The sequence below is a fragment of the Silurus aristotelis genome, assembly GCF_946808225.1.
Source record: "Silurus aristotelis genome assembly, chromosome: 11".
Taxonomy (NCBI): domain Eukaryota; kingdom Metazoa; phylum Chordata; class Actinopteri; order Siluriformes; family Siluridae; genus Silurus; species Silurus aristotelis.
This window is the reverse complement of record NC_139584.1, coordinates 26,577,644-26,600,206: the sequence shown is the minus strand read 5'-3', so window position 1 is coordinate 26,600,206 and position 22,563 is coordinate 26,577,644. Positions and strand designations below refer to the sequence as shown.

The 22,563-nt window shown below is 37.2% G+C and overlaps 2 protein-coding genes across 2 annotated transcripts in view; one reads left to right on the top strand and one right to left on the bottom strand.

Moving 5' to 3' along the window:
• The window catches only part of klhl22 (kelch-like family member 22), a 279,020-nt gene that overhangs the window by 99,582 nt on the left and 156,875 nt on the right, over positions 1-22,563 (top strand). The window lies entirely within an intron of this gene.
• lgi3 (leucine-rich repeat LGI family, member 3) lies at positions 601-13,209 on the bottom strand. The gene is made up of 9 exons (XM_083554037.1): positions 12,477-13,209; positions 9,600-9,671; positions 7,926-7,997; positions 5,837-5,908; positions 5,674-5,745; positions 4,724-4,893; positions 4,200-4,364; positions 3,118-3,208; positions 601-2,310 (listed from the first exon to the last, which is right to left on the bottom strand). The coding sequence occupies exons 1-9, from the start codon at positions 12,698-12,700 to the stop codon at positions 1,581-1,583; spliced, it is 1,668 nt and encodes a 555-aa protein (XP_083410163.1). The 5' UTR covers positions 12,701-13,209; the 3' UTR covers positions 601-1,580.

Genomic DNA, 22,563 nt, shown 5'->3' with positions numbered 1-22,563 from the left:
ATGATGTTTGCGAGTGATGAAAGGAGACTTGTTGATATGTGTCTATTAGGTTTCTTGTTTTAGTAAAAGCATTCATTCTCACTGTATGAGATTCCTGTCTGTGATGCAGTGCTATGTCTTATATATATATATATATATATATATATATATATATATATATATATATATATATATATATATATATATATATATATATATATATATATATTTATTTATAATTTTGATGGCTTCTATTGCCGTGGCCTACATGTGAAATGCATGGCGAGTTCCTGATATATACACACACACACACACACACACACACACACACACACACACACACACACACACACACACACACACACACACAATATCTTTTCCACTGGATCTGTTTATTGATAATTCTGTGTACACTGATGTGTGTCTTCAATGTGCTACATCTCACACAGTTGTGTACTTGATCTTTATGGAGTCTTGTGCACAGTAACACTGTGCTGTTATGTGCTGCACTGTGTGTAACAGCACTTGGTTATGATTCAGACAACAACAAAAAAATCGTCTCAACACAATATACTCTCTTTTTTTTTCGTGTGTTTTATCTGATTAAAAATAGACACCAGATGGTAAGAAAGTGTTGTATAAATTTATTTATAACACATTTGTGGGTTTCCTATTAGTTGCTCACAATTCGAAATCCCCATGCTCAGCCATATACACTTTTTATTTCAGTGCACAGAATGACAGTAAACGGGTGCTTTTATTTCTTACCGTTGTTGGTAGAATGGGATAAAGGGTGTAAGCTGGAAATGAGATTAAAATAATATGCTCATTACAGAAATCATTATAGATGTTAGTCAAACGTTGGACATGCATAAAAAATCTCATATCTTACAATCTGATTTTGGACACAACCATCGATGAGGCCTTGAGATATATATAATTATCCCGGGGTAACAGTATGTGCTCACAAACATACTGTGTTGTCTAAAGCATGTATAATCATAAATTACTTCATCTGGCTCATTTGAAATGTGGACAGGCCATTTAAATTACAATTCAGGAGGAGAAAAGTGTGTTTTATTCAAGCTTGAATGGCTGCTTCATACATCAAAAGTTGTCTCACTACCTACTTTAATAGGAGCACCTCCACACCTACACCTTCATGTAGATTTCCAGTCAGACAATCATGTGGCTGACACGATCTTGTAGCCCATCTTTCCTGCTCACCATGTTTGTAAAGATTGCCAATTATATATATAGCTCAAACCCACCTCCCCTCTCTCCTCTGAGCATCTGATATTTGATGCTAACACTACCTAAGGCTCTTGACATGATGCTCCTTATGAAGACAACAGTGAATGTAGATCCTCATTTTGATGTCATTCTATATTTCATATCTATATGTAGAAGCTTATATCAAGCTATTATTTCCTGAGCGGTGTCTAGTTTCATTCTTGAACGGGCAAGTCAGCATGCTAATCAGTGACATGTTTACACTGTAAATGAAAGTCTGTCAAAGTCTACATCAAATTTGCGACAGGTAACGCATCGGCCTTCCATTCGCAAAAACCTATCCTCCATATTTAGTCTCGAGTTGGCGCTCACTTGGCGCTAAGGTCCACCAGTAGGTGCTGATACGCCACTGTCTTTCCTTTAAAGCTGGATACGAGCAGGATGTCTTTGTTGTCAATTGAGACGAGGCTGAAGCCACGAGGCGCCAAAACATTGATCTCCTGGAACGGCTGGAAGCGCTGTGTGAGCTCGTCCCACAGGTAGATACGTGAGAAGGAGTAATCGCTGCCCAGAACCAGGTACTGCCTCACGCTGACGCTAAACGGATGCACTGCCATTGAGCCACGTGAAGGTAGCGTCTGGATCTCCACAAAACGCTGGCTTTCCCAGCGCACAATCCTCGAGTCACCAATGAAGCGCGTCAGGCAGAGATAGAGAGCCTGGTGGGCCCAGAAGTGCTTGACCATGTGCACCTCACCTGCGTGCGGGATTTCTGAGTGGAAGACGAACTGCCGTGTCCCGCGGTTCCACTGATAGACCACCGGGGGCTGCGAGGAGCTCGACAAGATTAGCCTGGACTTTCCGTCCACCTCTAGGAAGTGTACGTGTGTGTCACGGTGCCACGGGTGAAGCGACTGGTGCGAGTAGAAGCCGTTGCTGTTCCAGTGGTAGATGCTGGTGGAGCCTGCCTTGGAGCTGTCTACGACGGCAAAATACCATTCCCCGTCGATCTGAAACGTCTCGATGAAGTTAGGTTTGCGTACACGGCTCGCATCGATGTCCTGGACTTTGACAAACTGTAAAGGCCCCTCTTCCCACCTGCGTAGAACACAGAAGTAATGCTGCTTTGCATATTGCTGTTTTTTTAAGTTATACAAGCATAGTAATAGTACTATTATTATCAAATATGGAATACATGTACTGTTTAATATTCAGCTATATTGGATTTTTAAGCTTTTGCTATTAATGTAATATAATAATGTAATAATAATGATACCTGCAAACCTCCCCAGAAGCTCGCTAGTACAAAAAATCTCTCAGATACTGAAAATGAGAATATTTTTTTCCCCTTGAAATATAATTGTAACAAATGACACTTCCTGGAAGCCCCACTCACTTTCCCCATCTCCCCACTCCCCACTCATCTCTCCAACCCAATCACATGCCCTCAACAATATTTACGTGAACCTTCTTGCCACCAAAATGAGTATTTTTTTAGCTTATTAATATGAAATTAACTTTCTGTAGATAAGAAATTATAAAATATCAACCGATTATAAAATGGCACTTTTTTTTAGTAACCGAAAAATTAAAAAAGGGAAAGAAATTCAGCTAAACAAAAGCCAGTTTGTAAAATGTATTATACTGATGCACTCTTGGGTTTTATTGTTATTGTGGAAACACATGAAACTCCATCAAGCGTTTGATGTCAGCTTTTGTGATTGCCACTGCCATCAAGCAGTTCATGACTGCATATTATTTCAATGCTACACCTCAAATGGTAAATGTGGTGGAGGTGGATTTTAATTCTAGGTCTCTATACATAAATAAGATTAAATATCGGTCCCCTGAACATACTCTGTAAATGTGCGATCATAACTGCATTTGTAGTTTAGAGTCTCTTACTTGTAGATATGGGATCCTCCAAAGAGTTGGGCTACAACCATGTAGAGGGTGTTGTTGATCACTACAGGCTTGCAGTACACTGCAGATCGAGCTGGAAAACATCCGAACATTTCACGTTTAGCTGCGATAACCTCAGAATCAGAATCAGAAAGAGCTTTATTGTCAAGTATGTGTTTGTCAAGGAATATATATATATATATTTTATTAACTAAAAAAATGTCAATAAAAAAAACAATAAAACTGATTACTGCACAGCAAAAAATAAAAAGTGGTATTGCACTATTAATATATTCATTAGAAATGTCCCATGACATTAAATATATATATATATATATATATATATATATATATATATATATATATATATATATATATATATATATATATATATATATATATATATAAATGAATACATACATTTTCATTAAGTAAAATGATAATTTTTGGAATATCCAGAGAAATAGAATTGATTTAGCAGTGGCATTAACACCAATGTATCCCGTCGTGGTTCATTTCCTTATAACAACATGTCATGGTTTATTCTTCACCTTTCTCTTCCCACTCCCAGCCCGAATATTTAACCTCGTTCTTCACTCCACCAATCTCTCCCAGCAAGGCCCATTACCTTAAAAGCAGCTCGAGTGGAGTAAGAATAACACGGATGCTTCTAGTCACACCTTAGACTGAAGAGAGATCAGAAAGGTAGGGCAAAAACCTTTTATGTTACAGATGCTGACTGCCTCTGGTTCACTTGAACCTTTCTGTGCATGAGAAAGTCCAAATAAACCAAAACCTGTAATAAGCGATAGCCTGCGGCTTGGTGTGCAAGATATCAATGCACGCTGAGGAGGCGAATAACCACCCGATACAGGTGTAGGTGTAACACACATGTAGTCATGGATTTTCCAGTTTATACAATAGACGATTCAAAACATTTACAAGCTGTCATTGAACCTGACAGTCATCAATGTTAAAAGTGCAAAGCTTTCGCTAAGGGAGAGAAGTAGAAAGAGAGACATAGAGAAAGAGAGAGAAATTGTGCATTCGTGGAAAAGTAGAGAAGAAAAAAAGAGTTGACTCACAGGTGATGTTGTAATGGGTCCTGAAAAGCATGTTCACATGATCCCAGATGTAAACGGTACACATTCCAGTGTTGGGCTGCGCGAACACCACGTACAAGTCATCATTGAAGTCATACGACTCCACAGAGAGGGACTGGAACGGGTAGGTCTCATACAGAGCAAAATCTGAGGATGGAGGATAAGATGCATTGTAGTCAGCCCTTTTCTATATACCGTTAAATCTTGAAACATTAACTGGCTGAACGTCTGTCATTTAGACAAACAAGTTTGCAGACACCTGGCCATAAGATTGGTGCGTATTTTTTGAACATCTCATTCCAATTTTAGTCTATTTTTGTGGTGGAGTGGGTTTGGATCTCCTAGTTCAAGTGAAGGAAAAATGTTATGCTAACTAATGCTTCATTTGGGGATGAACCACATATGGATGGAAAAGTCAGACGTCCAAATATTTCTCCATATAGTGAAGATGAGTTTGTGTCTGTGAGCTGAGCTGTTACCAGAACACCCAAATGCTCCTTTCTTACCTGCACTAATACAGTTGAAGTCTCGTGGCATTAAGTCCTGAATGCGTCGACCCTGGAACTCAAAGGGACTTGCGCAGTATATAGCGGGGACGGAGGTGTTGGTTTTTTCCATCCAGTCCACCAACCACTTAATCTTACAGTCACAGCGGAACGAGTTCCCTCTCAGGTCTCTGAGGAAAAGTGAGACATGACTTCTTTATCGGTTACTTACAGCTGTTTTCACTGAATTTTAATTAAATGAAATGAAATGAAATGAAATTAAATTAAATTAAATTAAATTAAATTAAATTAAATTAAATTAAATTAAATTAAATTAAATATGATTTATGATATATTATATTATATTATATTATATTATATTATATTATATTATATTATATTATATTATATTATATACTACCACTACATTATATTATGACATATAATACATTAGCTTTACATTTTCTCCTTGTTACTTTTCTTTTATATAGTTTATAGTTTTAAGCTGTAATTGTAATAATAATATAAAAATTAAAAATAAATAGTATAAAAATAGTAAAATAATTATTTTTCTATCTTTATTCAACGCATGACAGAAAATTCCTCTGTCCGGAAAACTTTTCCTGCGCTGACACTGGAGACTCTAAAAATAAAATAAATGCAGAAATCTTCATATCAGTGATTACATCATTGTTTATATATATATATATATATATATATATATATATATATATATATATATATATATATATATATATATATATATATATATATATATATATATATATTTTTTTTTTATAAAATACCACATTTTAAAGCTAAACGATTACAACAAAGTCATTAATAACATCCTAATAGCCAGGACTTTGGTAATTGGTGAATCCTGTGGTCATCTCCTTTGCAGGTAAAGATGTTTTACAGGAACTGGACTCTACTGCGCATACAGTAAATAATATTTTGTGTGGACTTACAGGTCAGTGAGGATGTCCTGGTGTTTGAGCAACTCTCTGGGTAGGACCTGCAGATTATTGTTCGACAGAGATCTACCAAAGGGGGAAAAAGGGGCATTTTTAGTCAGAAATTATGATTTATATATAAAACACACTACTCATATGGTGCTGTGATGATACGTACAGATGTGTTAGAGATTTCAGGCCTCTGAAAGTGTATTTGGACAAGGACCGGATGTCATTATTCTCAACAAACCTGCAATGCAGAAAGTAAAATGACCCGAGTGACACAAACAGGCTGAGACAATTTGAACGAGTGTATTAAAAAAAAAAAAAATTTACTATTAATTACTCAAACCACAGGCTAAGTACAGAGATTAAGAGGATTTAAGGGGGTGACGCTCGTAAGAGAATTAATTGAAATAATTGGCAAATACTTTCGATATAATGGCATGCTGTCTTGTCTCTCCCCACCCTCATTCTTTTTCCGCTCTCTCTAATTTCGTCTCGGTTAGATTCATAAAACACTGTCTTGCAAAATTCAATTAAGAATCCATAATAAATCGGGTCGTCGCACCATGGGAGCTAGGCGTCACATTTATCTTATAAAACCTTTTAGCTTAATGATGTTGAAGTTGCTACAGAGTTTTTTCCCTCTGTCTCGCTCTCACACTAGCTTTCGTTACAGGTTGCAGCTTAGCTAAAAAATTTGGGTTCATGGACCCTGAGCCAAGCCAAAAGGAATCCTTGGTTCCTTTAAGTTCCTTTTTTTTTTTTTCTGTTACAACTCACCAATATAAAGTGATTATATTTAGTACTGAGTAATGACTGGCCTCTTGAACTGAATAGGTTTCATGTGTACCTCAATAATTTAAGAATAATTAGCCTACGAATAATGTAGGCTTAAACCTAATGTGCTCTGCCTGAGGAAAGTTCAGGAATAGAAAACTCTAATGGATACTGTGATGAGAAGATGAACAGATCTGCGAATTGTATTTTACATTTCCAAGAGCTTCAAGGCTACCAAACGTTTGAGAAAGCAAATCGAGGAACTAAGAAAAGTAAGACAGAAAGCAAAAATGCAAGAACAAAAGAAAGAAAGCAAGAAAGACGAGCCCCTGAGTGGTCCTCTAACCCCCTGGTTGTAAATATAGTTTGAATTAAGTTTATTGCGGTCAAATATAAAAGACAGAGAATGTCCACAGCAGTGCATTTATGACATTCAGTATATTTATCCTTAGTATTAACCTGGTCAGTGTACTGTTTTTTTATTTCCAATTAAATAGAACACGCTGGATTGGTTAGTAAATGTACAGTGTGTAACACTGCCCTGTGATGCAGCAGGAGCAGCAGTTTGGAAAGATGTGATGGGTTAAATTTGGAAAAAATATTACAACTACAAATAAATAATTGTCACATGAAGGTAAAAGCCGAAAAGATGTTTGTGAGGGTGATTTAAAAACATCTTTAGCACGTCTCTGTTTAAAAGAAGAAACTCCCAACAACTGCTATGGGTTTAAACCTGAATATAGATATAAATACACTGTGCTGTTCCTCTGTACATTCTGTAGGATTCATTAAAAGAAAATCACTTGCTAACTTCTGGCTAAACACTTCAGCCTCCAGTTACAGTTCAGAGAGCAGAACTGCGCTGCAGCAATTAGGTAAAATGTCCACCTCAGCACTGAGACTGACTGGAACATAGACGAGATCAATAACGTACACTCCGAGCGACCCCAACTACTGTACATAAACACACGCCTTTCTTTCTTTCTTTCTTTCTTTCTTTCTTTCTTTCTTTCTTTCTTTCTTTCTTTCTTTTTTTCTTTCTTTCTTTCTTTCTTTCTTTCTTTCTTTCTTTCTTTCTTTCTTTCTTTCTTTCTTTGTTCTTGTCTTATTTGTCATTATCTATCTATCTATCTATCTATCTATCTATCTATCTATCTATCTATCTGTCTGTCTGTCTGTCTGTCTGTCTGTCTGTCTGTCTGTCTGTCTGTCTGTCTGTCTGTCTGTCTGTCTGTCTGTCTGTCTGTCCTTTCATGTTCTTTCTTTTTGTTTTTTGTTTGTCTTTTTCTTGCTTTATTCCTTCCCTTCAGCCATTTAAATTTTCTTTCCCTTTCTTTCGTTTCCTTCTTTGTTTGTTTCTTTTTTTTTTCTTTGTTCCTTTTTATTTTTTTTTGTCCATTTGAATGTTCTATTTGTTTTCTTCCGTGCTTCCCCCCTTCCTTCACAGCTTCAATGCTTATGATGTCAGTGAAGCGCAGACTCACAGATACTGCAGGTGCGAAAGGCCGGTGAAGGCATCATCTGCAATCACAGTGAAAGTATTGGAATTCAGCAAACTGCAGAAGAGAGAGAGAGAGAGAGAGAGAGAGAGAGAGAGAGAGAGAGAGAGAGAGAGAGAGAGGACACTAAAATTAAAATTGATCATTTATAAAAGTTCCTGTCCCAAACAGCCTTCTAAGCCCTGCAGTCCCGCACCAAGTCTGCACTTTGGACGTGAATGTGAGTGATCTTCACATCCAAATGATGAGAGAAAATCATCAGTGAGCATTTGAGACTTCATTGGTTGGAGAAGTCAGCTGTGTGTAGTCACTCTGTATACAGCACTGTGGAAACTAGAACTGATTCAATTGAATAAAAGCTTTTTTACTAAGGGCTGTTGAACCCTGCTTTTCTTGATCTCAACAAACCCGTGTCTCAAAAAATTCATCACGCACACGCATGTAACCACAACAGAGCAGCTATTGTTGGTTGAGTATGAGTGGGTAGAGAGCAGACTGCTGGCTGGTGTTGAGTGCAGAAGTGACGCTGACCCTGTCACTGATACCCACCACACTACACACTGTTTTCCAGTGCATACTAACCCTAAACACCCCCCTCAACACACAAACACAAACACAAAGACTTTACTATGCAAAAAAATGTTAAAAGAACTAAAGTTCATGAGAAGTAAAATAATTCTCGTCCTGAACTGGTGAAACATAAACTGACCCTTTGCTAATATAGATAGATAGATGAGAGTTAATGAGAGTGACCTGCATCTCATTCATACAACTAAGCAGTTATGGGGTTAAGGGCCTTGCTCAGGGGCCCAAGAGTGGCAGGTTGGTGTGGCTGGGATTTATATTATATATATAATATATATTTCCATTTATCCAAATTCAAAAGAAATTCTGAAATAACAAGAAAGAAAGAAAGAAAGAAAGAAAGAAAGAAAGAAAGAAAGAAAGAAAGAAAGAAAGAAAGAAAGAAAGAAAGAAAGAAAGGATACCATGATAAGGACATTAGGAGATTTGTGATTTACAGTTAAAGAGCTCCAAAGTTACAAAACTTTGGAGAATGTTTGAGAAAGAAAAAAGAGGAAGAAAGAAAGAAATGAGAAAAAACAAACAAAAACAAACAAAGATACAAACAAACAAAAAAATCAAAGAGAGATCAAAACATAGATAGATAGATAGATAGATAGATAGATAGATAGATAGATAGATAGATAGATAGATAGATAGATAGATAGATAGATAGATAGATAGATAGATAGATAGATAGAGAACACGTCACTGCTGCGAGCACTGAGACATTCGTTTTTAATGCCCAGTCACTGCGACTCTGAACAACATTGTGCTGTTAATCGATCGTTTCATGCCATCACTGATTGTTCGAACACTAATTAGGTTGATTAGTTTTGGTCCTGATGCATCCCAATAGAAATTTCAGGGTTTTTTAAATCCCATCACGACCAAGCTGCCACTACTGGGCCCTTGAGCAAGGCCCTTAATACTCAGTTGCTCAGCTGTATAATATTTATTAATTATTTTGAAAAAAACCTTCTTGCTTTCTCTCACATGTGCTTTGAGCCCTATAAGCACATCAATTTTTTCTTGGTGAAATCGTTCACGGCAGCGAAAATGCTGCAGGGGAACCTTAGGATGTGTGGAACTTACAGGAACTGCAGCAAGTGCAGGTGAGAGAACGCTCCCTCTGGGATCTCAGTGAAGCCTGCATTCACCATCGTCCTACAAAAGTGACAGAACCACAGAAAGCAGCATTATGTAAAGTAAAGAGAGTAGACCGAGTTCAGAGATCATGCCATGTGTGTCACTATCTATCTATCTATCTATCTATCTATCTATCTATCTATCTATCTATCTATCTATCTATCTATCTATCTATCTATCTATCTATCTATCTATCTATCTATCTATCTATCTATCTATCTATCTGTTTCTTCTATTCCTTCTTCTTCTATTTCATTCACGCCAGCCATCCTTTATTCCTTCATTTATTCCCTCCTTCCTCTGTTCTGTATCTTTCCCTCTGCTCTTACTTCCTTCTTTGCTACCCTCCCTTTCTTTCATCCTGTCCTTTCTTTCTTCCCTCATCCTTCTTTTATTCCGTCCATTTCCTTCTTTACTTTTTCCCCTCTATTTGTTTATTTGTTTGTTCTTTCATTCTGTCTCTTTCTTCCACTCTGCACATTCTTCCTTCCACTTTCATTTTTCTTTCCTTTTCTTTTTTCTTGTTTGTTTGTTTGTTTGTTTGTTTGTTTGTTTGTTTGTTTGTTTCTTTCTTTCTTTCTTTCTTTCTTTCTTTCTTTCTTTCTTTCTTTCTTTCTTTCTTTCTTTCTTTCTTTCTTTCTTTCTTTCTTTCCATTCAAATGTTCTTAGTTTACAAAGGAACACTCGATCCGTGTCCTATAAAGTGATCTACATATTCAGCTGTTCCACGACTTCCTCCCTCTGAAGTCATTATTCAAATAGTATCCTTGGTTGCTTTGGAGGAAGAATTTAATCTCTGGAAAGTAGGACATGCATTCTCGTTACGTACAGCACATCTTTGAATCTCTAGTATGTGGAGAGAAAAAAAAACAGGGCACCTGAACAATATAAATTTTTATTAATAGGTACCAGGCTGTTCATTCTTCTGCTGTGCTGAATAGGTTCTGATTTTGTATCATATATAATCCCTGCTGAAAATCACAGATTTTTGGTTTGATCATAATGATTTAATGACGTACACAAACACAGCATGTAGAATAGAAACCATTTGGTAAACAATAATGGTTTCTAATCGGATTTGTTCTGGAAACCATTGGAATTTCCGTGATGGTTCGATTGTTTTTTTTTTGTTTTTTCCACAGCGATACACAGGATATGTAATAATGCAATGTAAGATGATTCTGAAACAGTAAATGGAGACTACGAAGACAGTTTAGAGGTTTCTGTGGTCACAGACACAAAGAGGAAAACAGAGCTGATGTGTTGAACTTGTCCGTGCATCATCTAGTAAAATAGATTTTTAAACAACACATTGTGGGTTGTGTGTTCACAAATACAGAGTGCATTACGGAGTCATATTGCACCCACGTTAATACACATTGTGAGCATTCACACAAATAATTTCTGAGAAAAACACTACAAACCAGTTTTCTTCTGCAGGATGTATCTGAAAAGCATCTGCTCTTTCCTTTGACAGCTGTGATTAAACCCTGTCCAGTGTAACACTTTCCAATTTATAGAATTAACACACATAAATATGCAATACAGTCTTTTTTTCTCCCCATTATTAAGACGGTACATGACATATTGATGTGGAGTTACCTCAAAGTTTCAAAGTCAAAGTTAATATTTTTATATATCGAACCAACCATATATAAAAAATTCTCTATTTTTTTTATTTATAAACAATTACACCTTAGTTCATTGTAAACATTTGTATTCATGTGCAATGTTATGTGAAACTAGCTAGTTCCTGTTCCCTGACACTGGAGACTCCACAGTAAATGACTGCTTGCAGTAAACTTTGCATAATTAACATTTATATGTATTTCTTTATATATAACAAAGATTTTGCATTAAATCGATTTATGATTAGATGCCAGTCCTTCTAAAACTTTATCACAAAGGAAAACAAAGACGTACACTTCTATACTAAATGCCTCCGTACAATACATTTCACTAGATCAGCGATCGTTTAATCGTGTAGAATACCTAGTGTAGTTATTACTATAGAAACCACAAGTTACGTTTTTGGCCAATCAGAATCGAGAATTGTGCAATATGTTATGAACAATGGTAATTTTAGAAAATAACACCATCTTGGTTTATATATATATATATATATATATATATATATATATATATATATATATATATATATATATATATATATATATACACACACACACAGAGAGAGAGAGAGAGAGAGAGAGAGAGAGAGAGAGAGAGAGAGAGAGAGAGACTTTTTTGTCATATATTTAATTAATTTTATTAATTTGTCAAGTCAAGTCAAGTTTATTTCTATAGCGCTTAGAGTTTATTTCTATAGCGCTTTTCACAACAGACATTGTCTCAAAGCAGGCAATTCATTTTTCAGCAAGGAAAAACCCCCTTAGATGTTATGAGGAAGAAACCTTGAGAGGAACCAGACTCAAAAGGGGAACCTCATCCTCATTTGGGTGACATCAAGAGTTTGATCATAAATCTTTCAACAATACAGAACACTGGAGAGTGAGAACTAACATGAGCACTGGAGTATAAGATTATAAGTAATGTTCTTTCTACAGTCTTATACAGTCTTTATGGTTATAAAACTAGGAGCTACTGAGCTCAACATTTGTGATGAACATTTGCAATGGATTTTTGCATGTATATTGATTCTGCATTTACTGAATCTTCTGAATCGTTCAAATCTTCAGGAAAAGAACCCAAACTGGCAGTTATCACAGGTGATGGTGGAGAAAGTCCACTAAAACCTCTCAGCCGACTTCTCTAGTCCTTATGAACACTGTACAATGTGTGTGTGTGTTTGTGTTTACTCACAGTGAAATGATGCCGGGCGGGAAGCTCTTGGGAATGGCTTTAGTGTCCACACAGAAGGCGCTGTCTTTGGTGCAGGAGCAGGTCACTGGACAGCGAGGGATTTTGGTGACTCGGCGTCCCTCGACTGCTCCATGTGTACACACCAGAAGAAGAAAGAGAAACGCAGCAGCTGATCTGGTCCCTCTTGGCCACCTGGACACAGTCCTGAACTCTGAATCTGACATCTTCTGGTTCCTTGGTTCTCTTCTTATTCTTCTGTTTACTCTTTCTAATGTTTTATATTTGTGATGGAGCTTCTTTGATTGAGTGCAGGAAAAGAGAGAATAAATGTAGATAAGGTAAGGTGGAGAGAAAGAATTCTTTTGGAGGAGAGGAAAAAAAGGAGATAGAGTGAGGCGGAGGCTGAAAGTGAGAAAAAGAGAGAGAAAGAGAGAGAGAGAGAGAGAGAGAGAGAGAGAGAGAGAGAGAGAGAGAGAGAGAGAGAGAGAGAGAGAAAGAAAAAATGATGAAGTAAGCAAACATGCACTCACTGAGACACAGCTACAGAGAGAGAGAGAGAGAGAGAGAGAGAGAGAGAGAGAGAGAGAGAGAGAGAGAGAGAGATTGTGTATGTGTGTGTGTGTGTGTCAGTGGGTGGGTGGGTGTGTGTGTGTGTGAGTGTGAGTATACGTAGAGTGTGCGTACTCTGCAGCAATATGGGATCTCACTGTTTTTTCTGCAGTTCTGTTAGCAGGGACTGCAGGACAATTTGTGTGAGCCAGCAATTCTGTGCATATTCTCTCTCTCTCTCTCTCGCTCTCTCTGTCTCTCTGTCTCTCTGTCGCTCTCTCTCTCTCTCTCTCTCTCTCTCTCTCTCTCTCTCTCTCTCTCTCTCTCTCTCTCTCTCTCAAACACACACACATGAAATCCCTAAACTCTGAATTATTAATTATCATTTAAAAGCAATTAAGGAACATGGAGTGTATGTGCGAGAGCATGCAGGACAAATAACATATCTACAACTTACACATCAGATAATAATTTTGTTATATATAATAACAAGTTAGTTTATATGTATTTATATAGCAATGCTTATGGAGGTCAGATAACCTGAGGTCAGATAACCTCACCACATCCATGAACCTCCTCCTTGGCCTTCCTCTTTTCCTCCTTCCTGGTGGCTCCATCCTCAACATTCTCCTACCGATATACCCCATGTCCCTCCTCTGCACATGTCCAAACCGTCTCAGAATATATTTACTTACCTTGGTGTATAATAGCGTGTAACTTACCGAATATAAAGCAATTAAAACAAGGATAAAATCTCCTTAAATGTTGAGTAATAGTGCCTAAAGAGTAAAAAAAAAAATCAATAACAAACATGGAAAAATACAGCATCTGTGGTATCCAGTGGCTGAAAGTAAGCTTTGGCGGAGGCACCAAAAATACTGCCTATTGAAATACATTACATAGAAAGTCGCCCTCAGTGACACGAAAAAAGAGGGAAATTACATTTCTTGACTGATCACAAAATGCCAGGAGACTGAGCTGGTCTTCCACTTGAACTCTGAGAAGCAGAAGGCTGGTAATTCTAATAAACTTATCTTCTGCAGCAGAGGTAGCTCTATATATATATATATATATATATATATATATATATATATATATATATATATATATATATATATATATATATATATATATATATATATATATACCTAAAAACCATCATATTATATATCCTATTATATAATATGATGTGTATTATATAATATGATGTGGGGCCGCCTTCCCGTGGGCTCACCACCTGCAGGAGGGACCGTAAGGGATTGGGCAGCAGTCGAAGGCGGGGGCCTGCTTAGACTGCTGCCCCCGTGACCCGGATTACGGATAAGCGGGAGAAAATGAATAAAGGATGAATAAAACATTATCTAGGGCTAACTAACAACAGATTAGTTGCTAAACTAGCATGAGAAATAAACTAGCTGAATGCTTTTGTGTTCCCCTGTTTTATGTCTTTTCTTTGCACTAAATTTTTCTCATGTGCACTTTATTTTGTCATTTTTGTTAGTTTATGATGTCTGATGGAGCATCTTGGTCCTGGGGGAATGACGTTTCTTTTCACTAAGTACTGCATTGTATATGAAAAAAAAAACATACTTGACTACAGAGTTCAGATTAGTAATGATGTAAGATGGACGGCTTGAAACTTTCTGATGCTAAAGGTTTATTTTTTTTATATTTTATTATTTATTATTTTGCTCTTTTGTTGTTTATAGATATAATATACAAATACTGTAGAGAAAGTAGAGTTTTTTCTTTGTGAGATGTACTGGGGAAAGGAACAGATACAACTAAACAGAAAATCGTCTCCACGCTGTTAAAATGTGCAGTACATAGATGACCACCAGAGGACAGTAACGGATAAACGCACACATATTCGTTGTTCACACTGACTCACTGATTTTCACACACGTTTCTCTCTGACTCACACACATACACACACACACCCCTTCCCAATGACTCACAAAATCACTTTTTCGCACACACACACACACACACACACACACACACACACACACACACACACACACACCCTCTCAATGACTCACACAATCACTTTCTTGCACACACACCCTCTCACACACACCAGAAGTGACACTTTTTCTCTGCACTCACTCAGTATTTACTTATTATTTATATTTATACATTGTCAAATGTATCTATTTATTTGCTCTCTTTCTAACACACACACGTATAACACTTTCTATGTTAACTATCTCTTTTTCTCTCTGTCTCTGTCTCTCTCTCTCTCTCTCTCTTTTAAACACACACACACACACACACACACACACACACACACACACACACACACACACACACACACACACACATAAACACACACAAAACACAACACGTTCTAAGTAAACTGTATTGTGCTCTTTCTTACTCATTTACTCTGTCTGTCTGTCTGTCTGTCTGTCTGTATGTCTGCCTGTCTGTTTGTCTGTCTGTCTCTCCATCACTCTTACATACACACACACACACACACACACACACACACACACACACACACACACACACACACACACACACACACACACACACATACACACACACAATAGCACAGTGGTATCAGGCACAGCCTGTTCCCTGATGCAAGTCCACGAGTGTCACCAGCTGTCTTTAACTCACACGCACACACACACACACACACACACACAGTCTCTAGGTATTAAAACAGACCATTTCTATTCTCTGTCACATTATTCTTTATTATTATTCATTGTAAGAGATGATATACGGTGTATTTGATGGATGGCGATTGTAGTTTAAACATTAAATACATTAAGAAAGGGGGAAGAGGAGGACAGAGAGACTTCCTATAAGCCGAATTCGTTCTCTGCAAACTCAGCACTTTTCCCACAGGCATAGCATTACCAGCTGTGCTCTTGGACCCGAGCCTTGTGATTCCCAAATCTGACTTTCCTACACCATTTTGGGTGCCAAGGATTTTATGCTTCTTTTAAAAAAATTGGCCGTAGCATTGCCACTGGGTAAAGGGCCTGTGTCCTTCCAAAAAGGTACTCGCTGTAACTATAAGTCATAAAAACGCGCTTTCATCAATCACATTATCTATAAATCCATCTAACCGGTGCATAGGTCTCTGCATTTATCCCGCTTTTGTTCTTTCTTTCGTGCTTTCTTTCTCCTCTGGCTCCCGTTCATCACAGGTGTGTCCTAAATCACTCTCCTTTCTAAATGCTTTGGAAATCTTCCCATGTCGACTTCCATTTATTTATTTATTAATTATTTACTTTAGGGCCTCCGGCTACTCCGCATCGCTGCTGCGCTTCATACACGCTCATTTGCTACAAAATATGGATTCCAACTTCCAGCCCAAAGCCACTTCCCGACTCGAATCCGAAGCCAGGCGCTGTGAAAGAGTTTCTGTGTGTCTGTTTCGCACATCTGTTTGAGTTTTTCAGCCTTTCTCTGTGTTTTGGCTTGGCTTGCTGCAGAAACAGGAAGCTTGACATCTCCTGCTTCTCCTCAGGTGCCATGTTAATGAGACATTCCACACACATTGGAGACTGGCCTGTTTGTGCGGGTGGACTGAGAGCCATAGAGACACAACTTCACCGAAGGTATCTAGATATTCCAGAGAGCAAGAGCAAGAAATGTTCCAGTTAGAAAGGTGTTTTCGGGGGCTGTTAGCTTAGGAGTGAAGGCATTGGAAGGTCACAAATTTTAATCCCAGCACCACCAAGTCATTGGTGCCACTGCTGGGCCCTTGAGCAATGAATTTTTATGCTCAACTGCTCAGTTGTAAGTTGCTTCGGATAAGGGCATTTACCAAATGCCTTAAATGCAGGGCCGGCGTTAGCTAGAGCTATAGCCTACTTCATACTTACTCTTTTTAGTTTTCAACAAATTGTGCTGTTGTATTTGCTGAATAAATACAAGTTAAGCATACAGATGGAAAAGTGGAAAAGTTTACTCTTCTTTCTGCTTCGTAGTTAGTCTCATTCACTTCCACTGTCGATTCGTTTATATAGTGCACATTTAGTGTTTCTGCATGAAATAGATGATATGATCTAAATTACTGTATCTATAGTGTCTATTGCTTCAGTAGTAGGAAGAAATTATGTCCATATCCAGCTGAAAAAATTAAATTCTACCCCCGTTTAACTGTATACAGCAGGACCAGCCAAGCCTTCTCTGCAGGCCTAAACATTATCAGAAGCACTGACCTACATTTACAACCTAAATTCTAATATTTGTTCCATGAAATTGTATTAATTTATTCCCAACAGTTTATTCTCTAGCGTTTCTCTTGGCTGCACTGCTTCCAGTACGTGTATGTGGACGTTAGATTTTTTCTCCAATCAGATTCCAATCAGATTTCACTCTCGATGTGCTGCCATGTCAATCTAATCTGCCCAGGGCCTTCATAGTCAGTTCTGCTGGCTCTTTTACCTCAGTCTCTATCAGCAATGGTCTGTTTCTTTAACCAATCAGATTTCATATTCCTGCCACTGGTATACAGTATGTTCATTATCCCAGTGTGTTACTGTAAATAAATTAGTGAACCAATAACTAAAAGTCCTGGGTGATTTAGTCAGTGTATGTAAGTAATTTATACTATAATGATAATCTTAAACTTACTAAAGTTAGAATTTTAAAGTATTATCTAATAATAAGAAAAAGCTTGTCTAGATCTTTCTTTTTTTAATGTGTTTTAGTGTTAAGCTTAGTTAAAGTTGAATTAATAGACACATTTAAGTAAATATATAAATGTACTAATAATAAATGACCAGAATAAACACGATATAAAAGCTGTGCACCTGCTGCAGTCTAATAAAACTGCCCTTATTTTTGTCTTTTAATATTGAGTACTACGAGATCCAAGTATCCACCTTAACTGCTCCAGGGTCCGAGTTTTAATCCTCAGCTTTTATGTCTGTGTGGGATTCTTTCAGGGTCACCGGGTTTCTTCCTATCTTCTAAAAATATGCCGTATTGTACACCTCAATGGAAATGATTGGAAGGACACATGTGTCTATGACTGGCATCCCATCTCTGCTCACCTTTCAGTGTTCCCAGGATAGTCTTTCTTCATTTTAGCTGACCTGTGTATCTGAAAGCCGTCACACGATCTCGTCTGTGATCCTAAACTGATAAAAAACTACAATACACTATCAGTTTATTTCCCCAAAATATTTCAGATTTACTTTCTCAAGCTTTACAGTCTGCCTTTAGTTGGATTATGGATTAGATTCAAGTCTAAAATATAAATAGGTCGTGCTGTCAGGCATTGTTTATCTGTCCAATTCGCTTTAAACGAGTAGACTTATAGCTGTGATTAAAAAGCCACAGTCAGACATCTACTGCGTCATGTCAGACTCCATCACAAAAGTCAACCGTAACCTGACGATCCCGGCACTTATTCAATCTTCTTTAAGCTTATTCATCTTCAGTTTAAATGGTGACTCGGTTCAGCAATATATGTCAGGAATATCGACTTTGCGGTTATAACGGTTTGGTAAATGAGCGCTCTAAAATAATTAAACCACTAATGGTGCTTTGTGCAAAAAGACGCTCATTAACTTCACACACACTTCTGACAGAGATACGAAACTCAATCATACACTGAATATACACTGTGTATGTTATGTATGTGGTGTAAAATATTTGAGCAATTGTACTTTATTACTGTACTTAAGTAATTTTTTTGGCTACTTTCTAGTTTCTAGTATCGAAGATATAAGCACTTTTGCTGTCTACTCAACTACATTTATGATTTAATATTTGTCAATTGATAATGACCATTACTATTTACATTTTGCACCTCTTTTGAAGATGTCATTAACACTGCTCTACCCACATCTGCTTTGATTCATTTGATGGTCCATTTGATGGACCAGCTTTCGTATTACTTCCCGATGTACAAGCAGGAAAGAAAAAAACACAAGCAAATGTAAAAAAGCTTCACGATGCCGGTATTGTTCTCCCTATATGCCGCAAAAGGAATGTGTAGAACTTGCCTTAAGCCAAAAAGCTGTGTATGGAAAGAGAGACAGGTATTTTTTGTTCGTGTTTTTTTTTTGTGTGAAGGCTGTCTGTTCACATATTATACTAACTTTGCTGGGGGGCTAATACTATTAAGCGAGGTGACAGGCCAAGGCTGTCAAAACTCATCTTTGTGTGTGTGTGTTTGTGTATGTGTGTTTTTGCATGTGTATGTGCATGTTGAGAGACTCACCTGTGGATGGAATCTGATCCAGAAAGAGAAAAGGGCAGGGCACTGTCTGTGGGTCACAGGTGCATTGTGGGGGTTGTACACAGGGTGTCTGAAACCAGCTCACTGACACTTCTTTTTAATCTATAGCTCCTTCATAGTATTTCTGAATGCAACATACCTCTCATAAGCGCTTTTTACAGTATAAATAATAAGAAAATTAAGTTTTTTCTACTACAGGAACACAGATCCGATGCTAAGACCGTTTTTTTTTATTACACGTATGGTTCATAAAACCAAGAACCAAAATATAATAAATATATACAAATTAAAAATTTGTAAATGACGAATAATTTTGATGTGATCATGTTCCATATGAGATTTATAGACAATTAAATTGTCTTTACATGTCACTATGTGTCACTATGTGTCACAATGTTTCAGCTTTTGAACTATACACACACACACACACACACACACACACACACACACACACACACACACACACACACACACACACACACCTCTTTTGACCAGGATGCACGGCAAGACAAATGTTTCACCATAGGATTAATTCTTTTTTGAACATTTCATTTACCAATGAGTCACCATTTGCTGTTAGGATAATCTCCACTCTTCTGGGAAGATGTTCTACTAGATTTTGGAGTGTGCTTGTGGAGATTTGTGCTCATTCAGAAACAAGGGTGGTCGTAAAGTCAGGTACTGGTGTAGGTAAGGTGAGGAGACCTGGGTTGCAGTCTCTATATCAGGCCATTCAAGAACGTCCACTCCAGCCCATGTAAGCCACATCTTCATAGAGCTGGCTTTGTGCGCAGAGGTATGGTCATGCTGGAACAGATTCGGGTCTTATAAAATTTCAACACAGTAGATTATACAACAGTAGATGGGAAATATAAAAAGATATTGAAATAAATAAAAAATTAATACTAAATGATTCAATAACTGTTTTTTGGTGGACCCCAGCATTTGGACGGAGATGTTTTAGGTGTAAAGAGTAACATGTAGCATTCACAGAGTTGCACATCAGCCATGCTGGAAAAGGGTTAGGAAGCGGTGCACGAGCCGCATGGGAAATTCGCGTCGCAAGAAGAGCACATGTGTTTTTCGCTCTACGCTCTGTGTCCTGATCGCTTCACCAGACCACTACACCACCAACTAAAAATGTCAGCACTTTTTCACACAGCGTGTTTTGCACCTTGCTCCAAATTCCTCACCTCGATTTACCAACTGGACCTGTTCACGACCTCACAAAGTCAAGGTTCGAGTGGAAATCTGTAAAATGCTCTCACAAGATCACTGTCATTGTGTCCTTTTCTGTCCAATGATTCCTTAAGATTTACAATATTCACTTGAAGGAGAAGAATTAGAATGGAGGATGTGAAAGGCAGGAAATAACCAATATGAGACTCTGGGACTGATTGATGGCGGACGACCTTCTTGTGACCTCGGGGCCCTATGCAAAAACCCCTGTCAAACACACCCACCCACACAAGCACACACCCAGCCAGTGACCCTGAACAGGTCAGAACCTCCTCATTGCTTTTGAGTCAATCAGATAAGAACTCCAGCTCCTCTCTTACAGAGAAATCATCAACAATTTCAATGTGATCATGTTCCATATGATATTTATATGCAATATTGAGATCAGAGCTCAACAGCAGGAGATCTTCCACTCCAAAATAAGTAACCTTTATCTTCATGGACCTGGAACATGTTTAAAATTCTAATAAAGGGAGAATTGAATTAATGTAAAAGAAATAAACCATAGAAAGAAAATTTATGTGGAAATAATTAAAATAAAATTATTTAGAATCCAATGATATTAGATAGGTATCGAAAAGTCCACGTGTGAAAACGTGTCTGAAAACAAAGCGTTTTATGTGATTTACTGTGTGATGAAATGTTAATCTTTTAAAATTCTATTAATAATGAAGCTCATGGTCTACAGGGTCCACAGTATGTTTAATTCATAAAGAGCAGAGATCCTGAAAAGCCCTAAAGCGACGACGCAAACACATCGGTCGGAAAGTGTGCTTGTGCCACAACCGTTTTTTTTTTTCTTTTTCATCGCATCGTATAATGAGCAGCAAACCGCTAACTTTAGTCTAAACAAAGAAATGACACGTTTCCTAAAATGGCTTTGTATATGAGAAAAAAAAAGTATCCAAATAACTGGTTGTTGTGGCGTTCAGAAGTATTTGTTGCCGAGGCATCTGTCGAAACCTTTTTTAATCAAAACCGCAATGTTGTGCAACGTATTTTTTCCCCCTGTTTTTAAGAATCTACAGCATTAAGACTTTCGCCGAGATGCAGCAGGTTTTTTAAAATAATTTGTTCATGACTCTACACAAGACTCTTGCAATGAAACACGTCATAAAGTGGGGAATAAGTGGACAATTCTCCTAACTCAGCTAATAAAACCTATTCAAATTCAATCTAATCTAATCTGATTCAATCCGATCTATACCACTGTTATCTAATTTAATCCAATCTCTACTACACCAATTTAAGACAATTCAATCTATACTACTCTAATCTAATACAATCTAATCTTCTCCAGCCCAGTCTACTCTAATAAAATCTATTCTAGTCTAATCTGTTCTAATAGAATGTAATTTAATCTAATTCAGTCCAATTTAAACTACTGTAATGTAAACAATCTAATCCAATTCAATCTAATCGAATTCAATTTAATCTATACCACTCTAATCTAACCTAATAAAATCTAATCCAATCTTATTTAATCTAGTAAAATCCAAATGTAATCCAATTCACCCAATGTAATAATAATCCAATCTAATCGGATATATAGAATATATATATAAGATATAGATTAGTATTATTATACATTGGAGTGGGTTGGGTTGAATTTCATTAAATTAGATCCGATTAGATTGGATTATTATTACATTGGGTGAATTGGATTACATTTGGATTTTACTAGATTAAATCAGATTGGATTAGATTTTATTAGGTTAGATTAGAGTGGTATAGATTAAATTAAATTGGATTAGATTGAATTGGATTTGTTTGTATGCATTACAATAGTATAAATTGGTCTGAATTAGATTAAATTAGATTCTATTAGAACAAACTAGACTAGAATAGATTTTATTCCAATCCAATCTAATCTAATCCAATACTATTAGCATTACAATCACACACATACTGTACACATTATAAATTTGGGGACTAAATGTGGATTCGGAGGTTTGAGAAATGCCTACGGATCTTATGGTGTCCATGACACGTATTTGCGATTTTTCTGAGGCTAAATTTGAGCAACTTTATCTTTAAAGCACCTTCCTAAAGATTAGAGGAATCCGAGAATAACCACACACACAC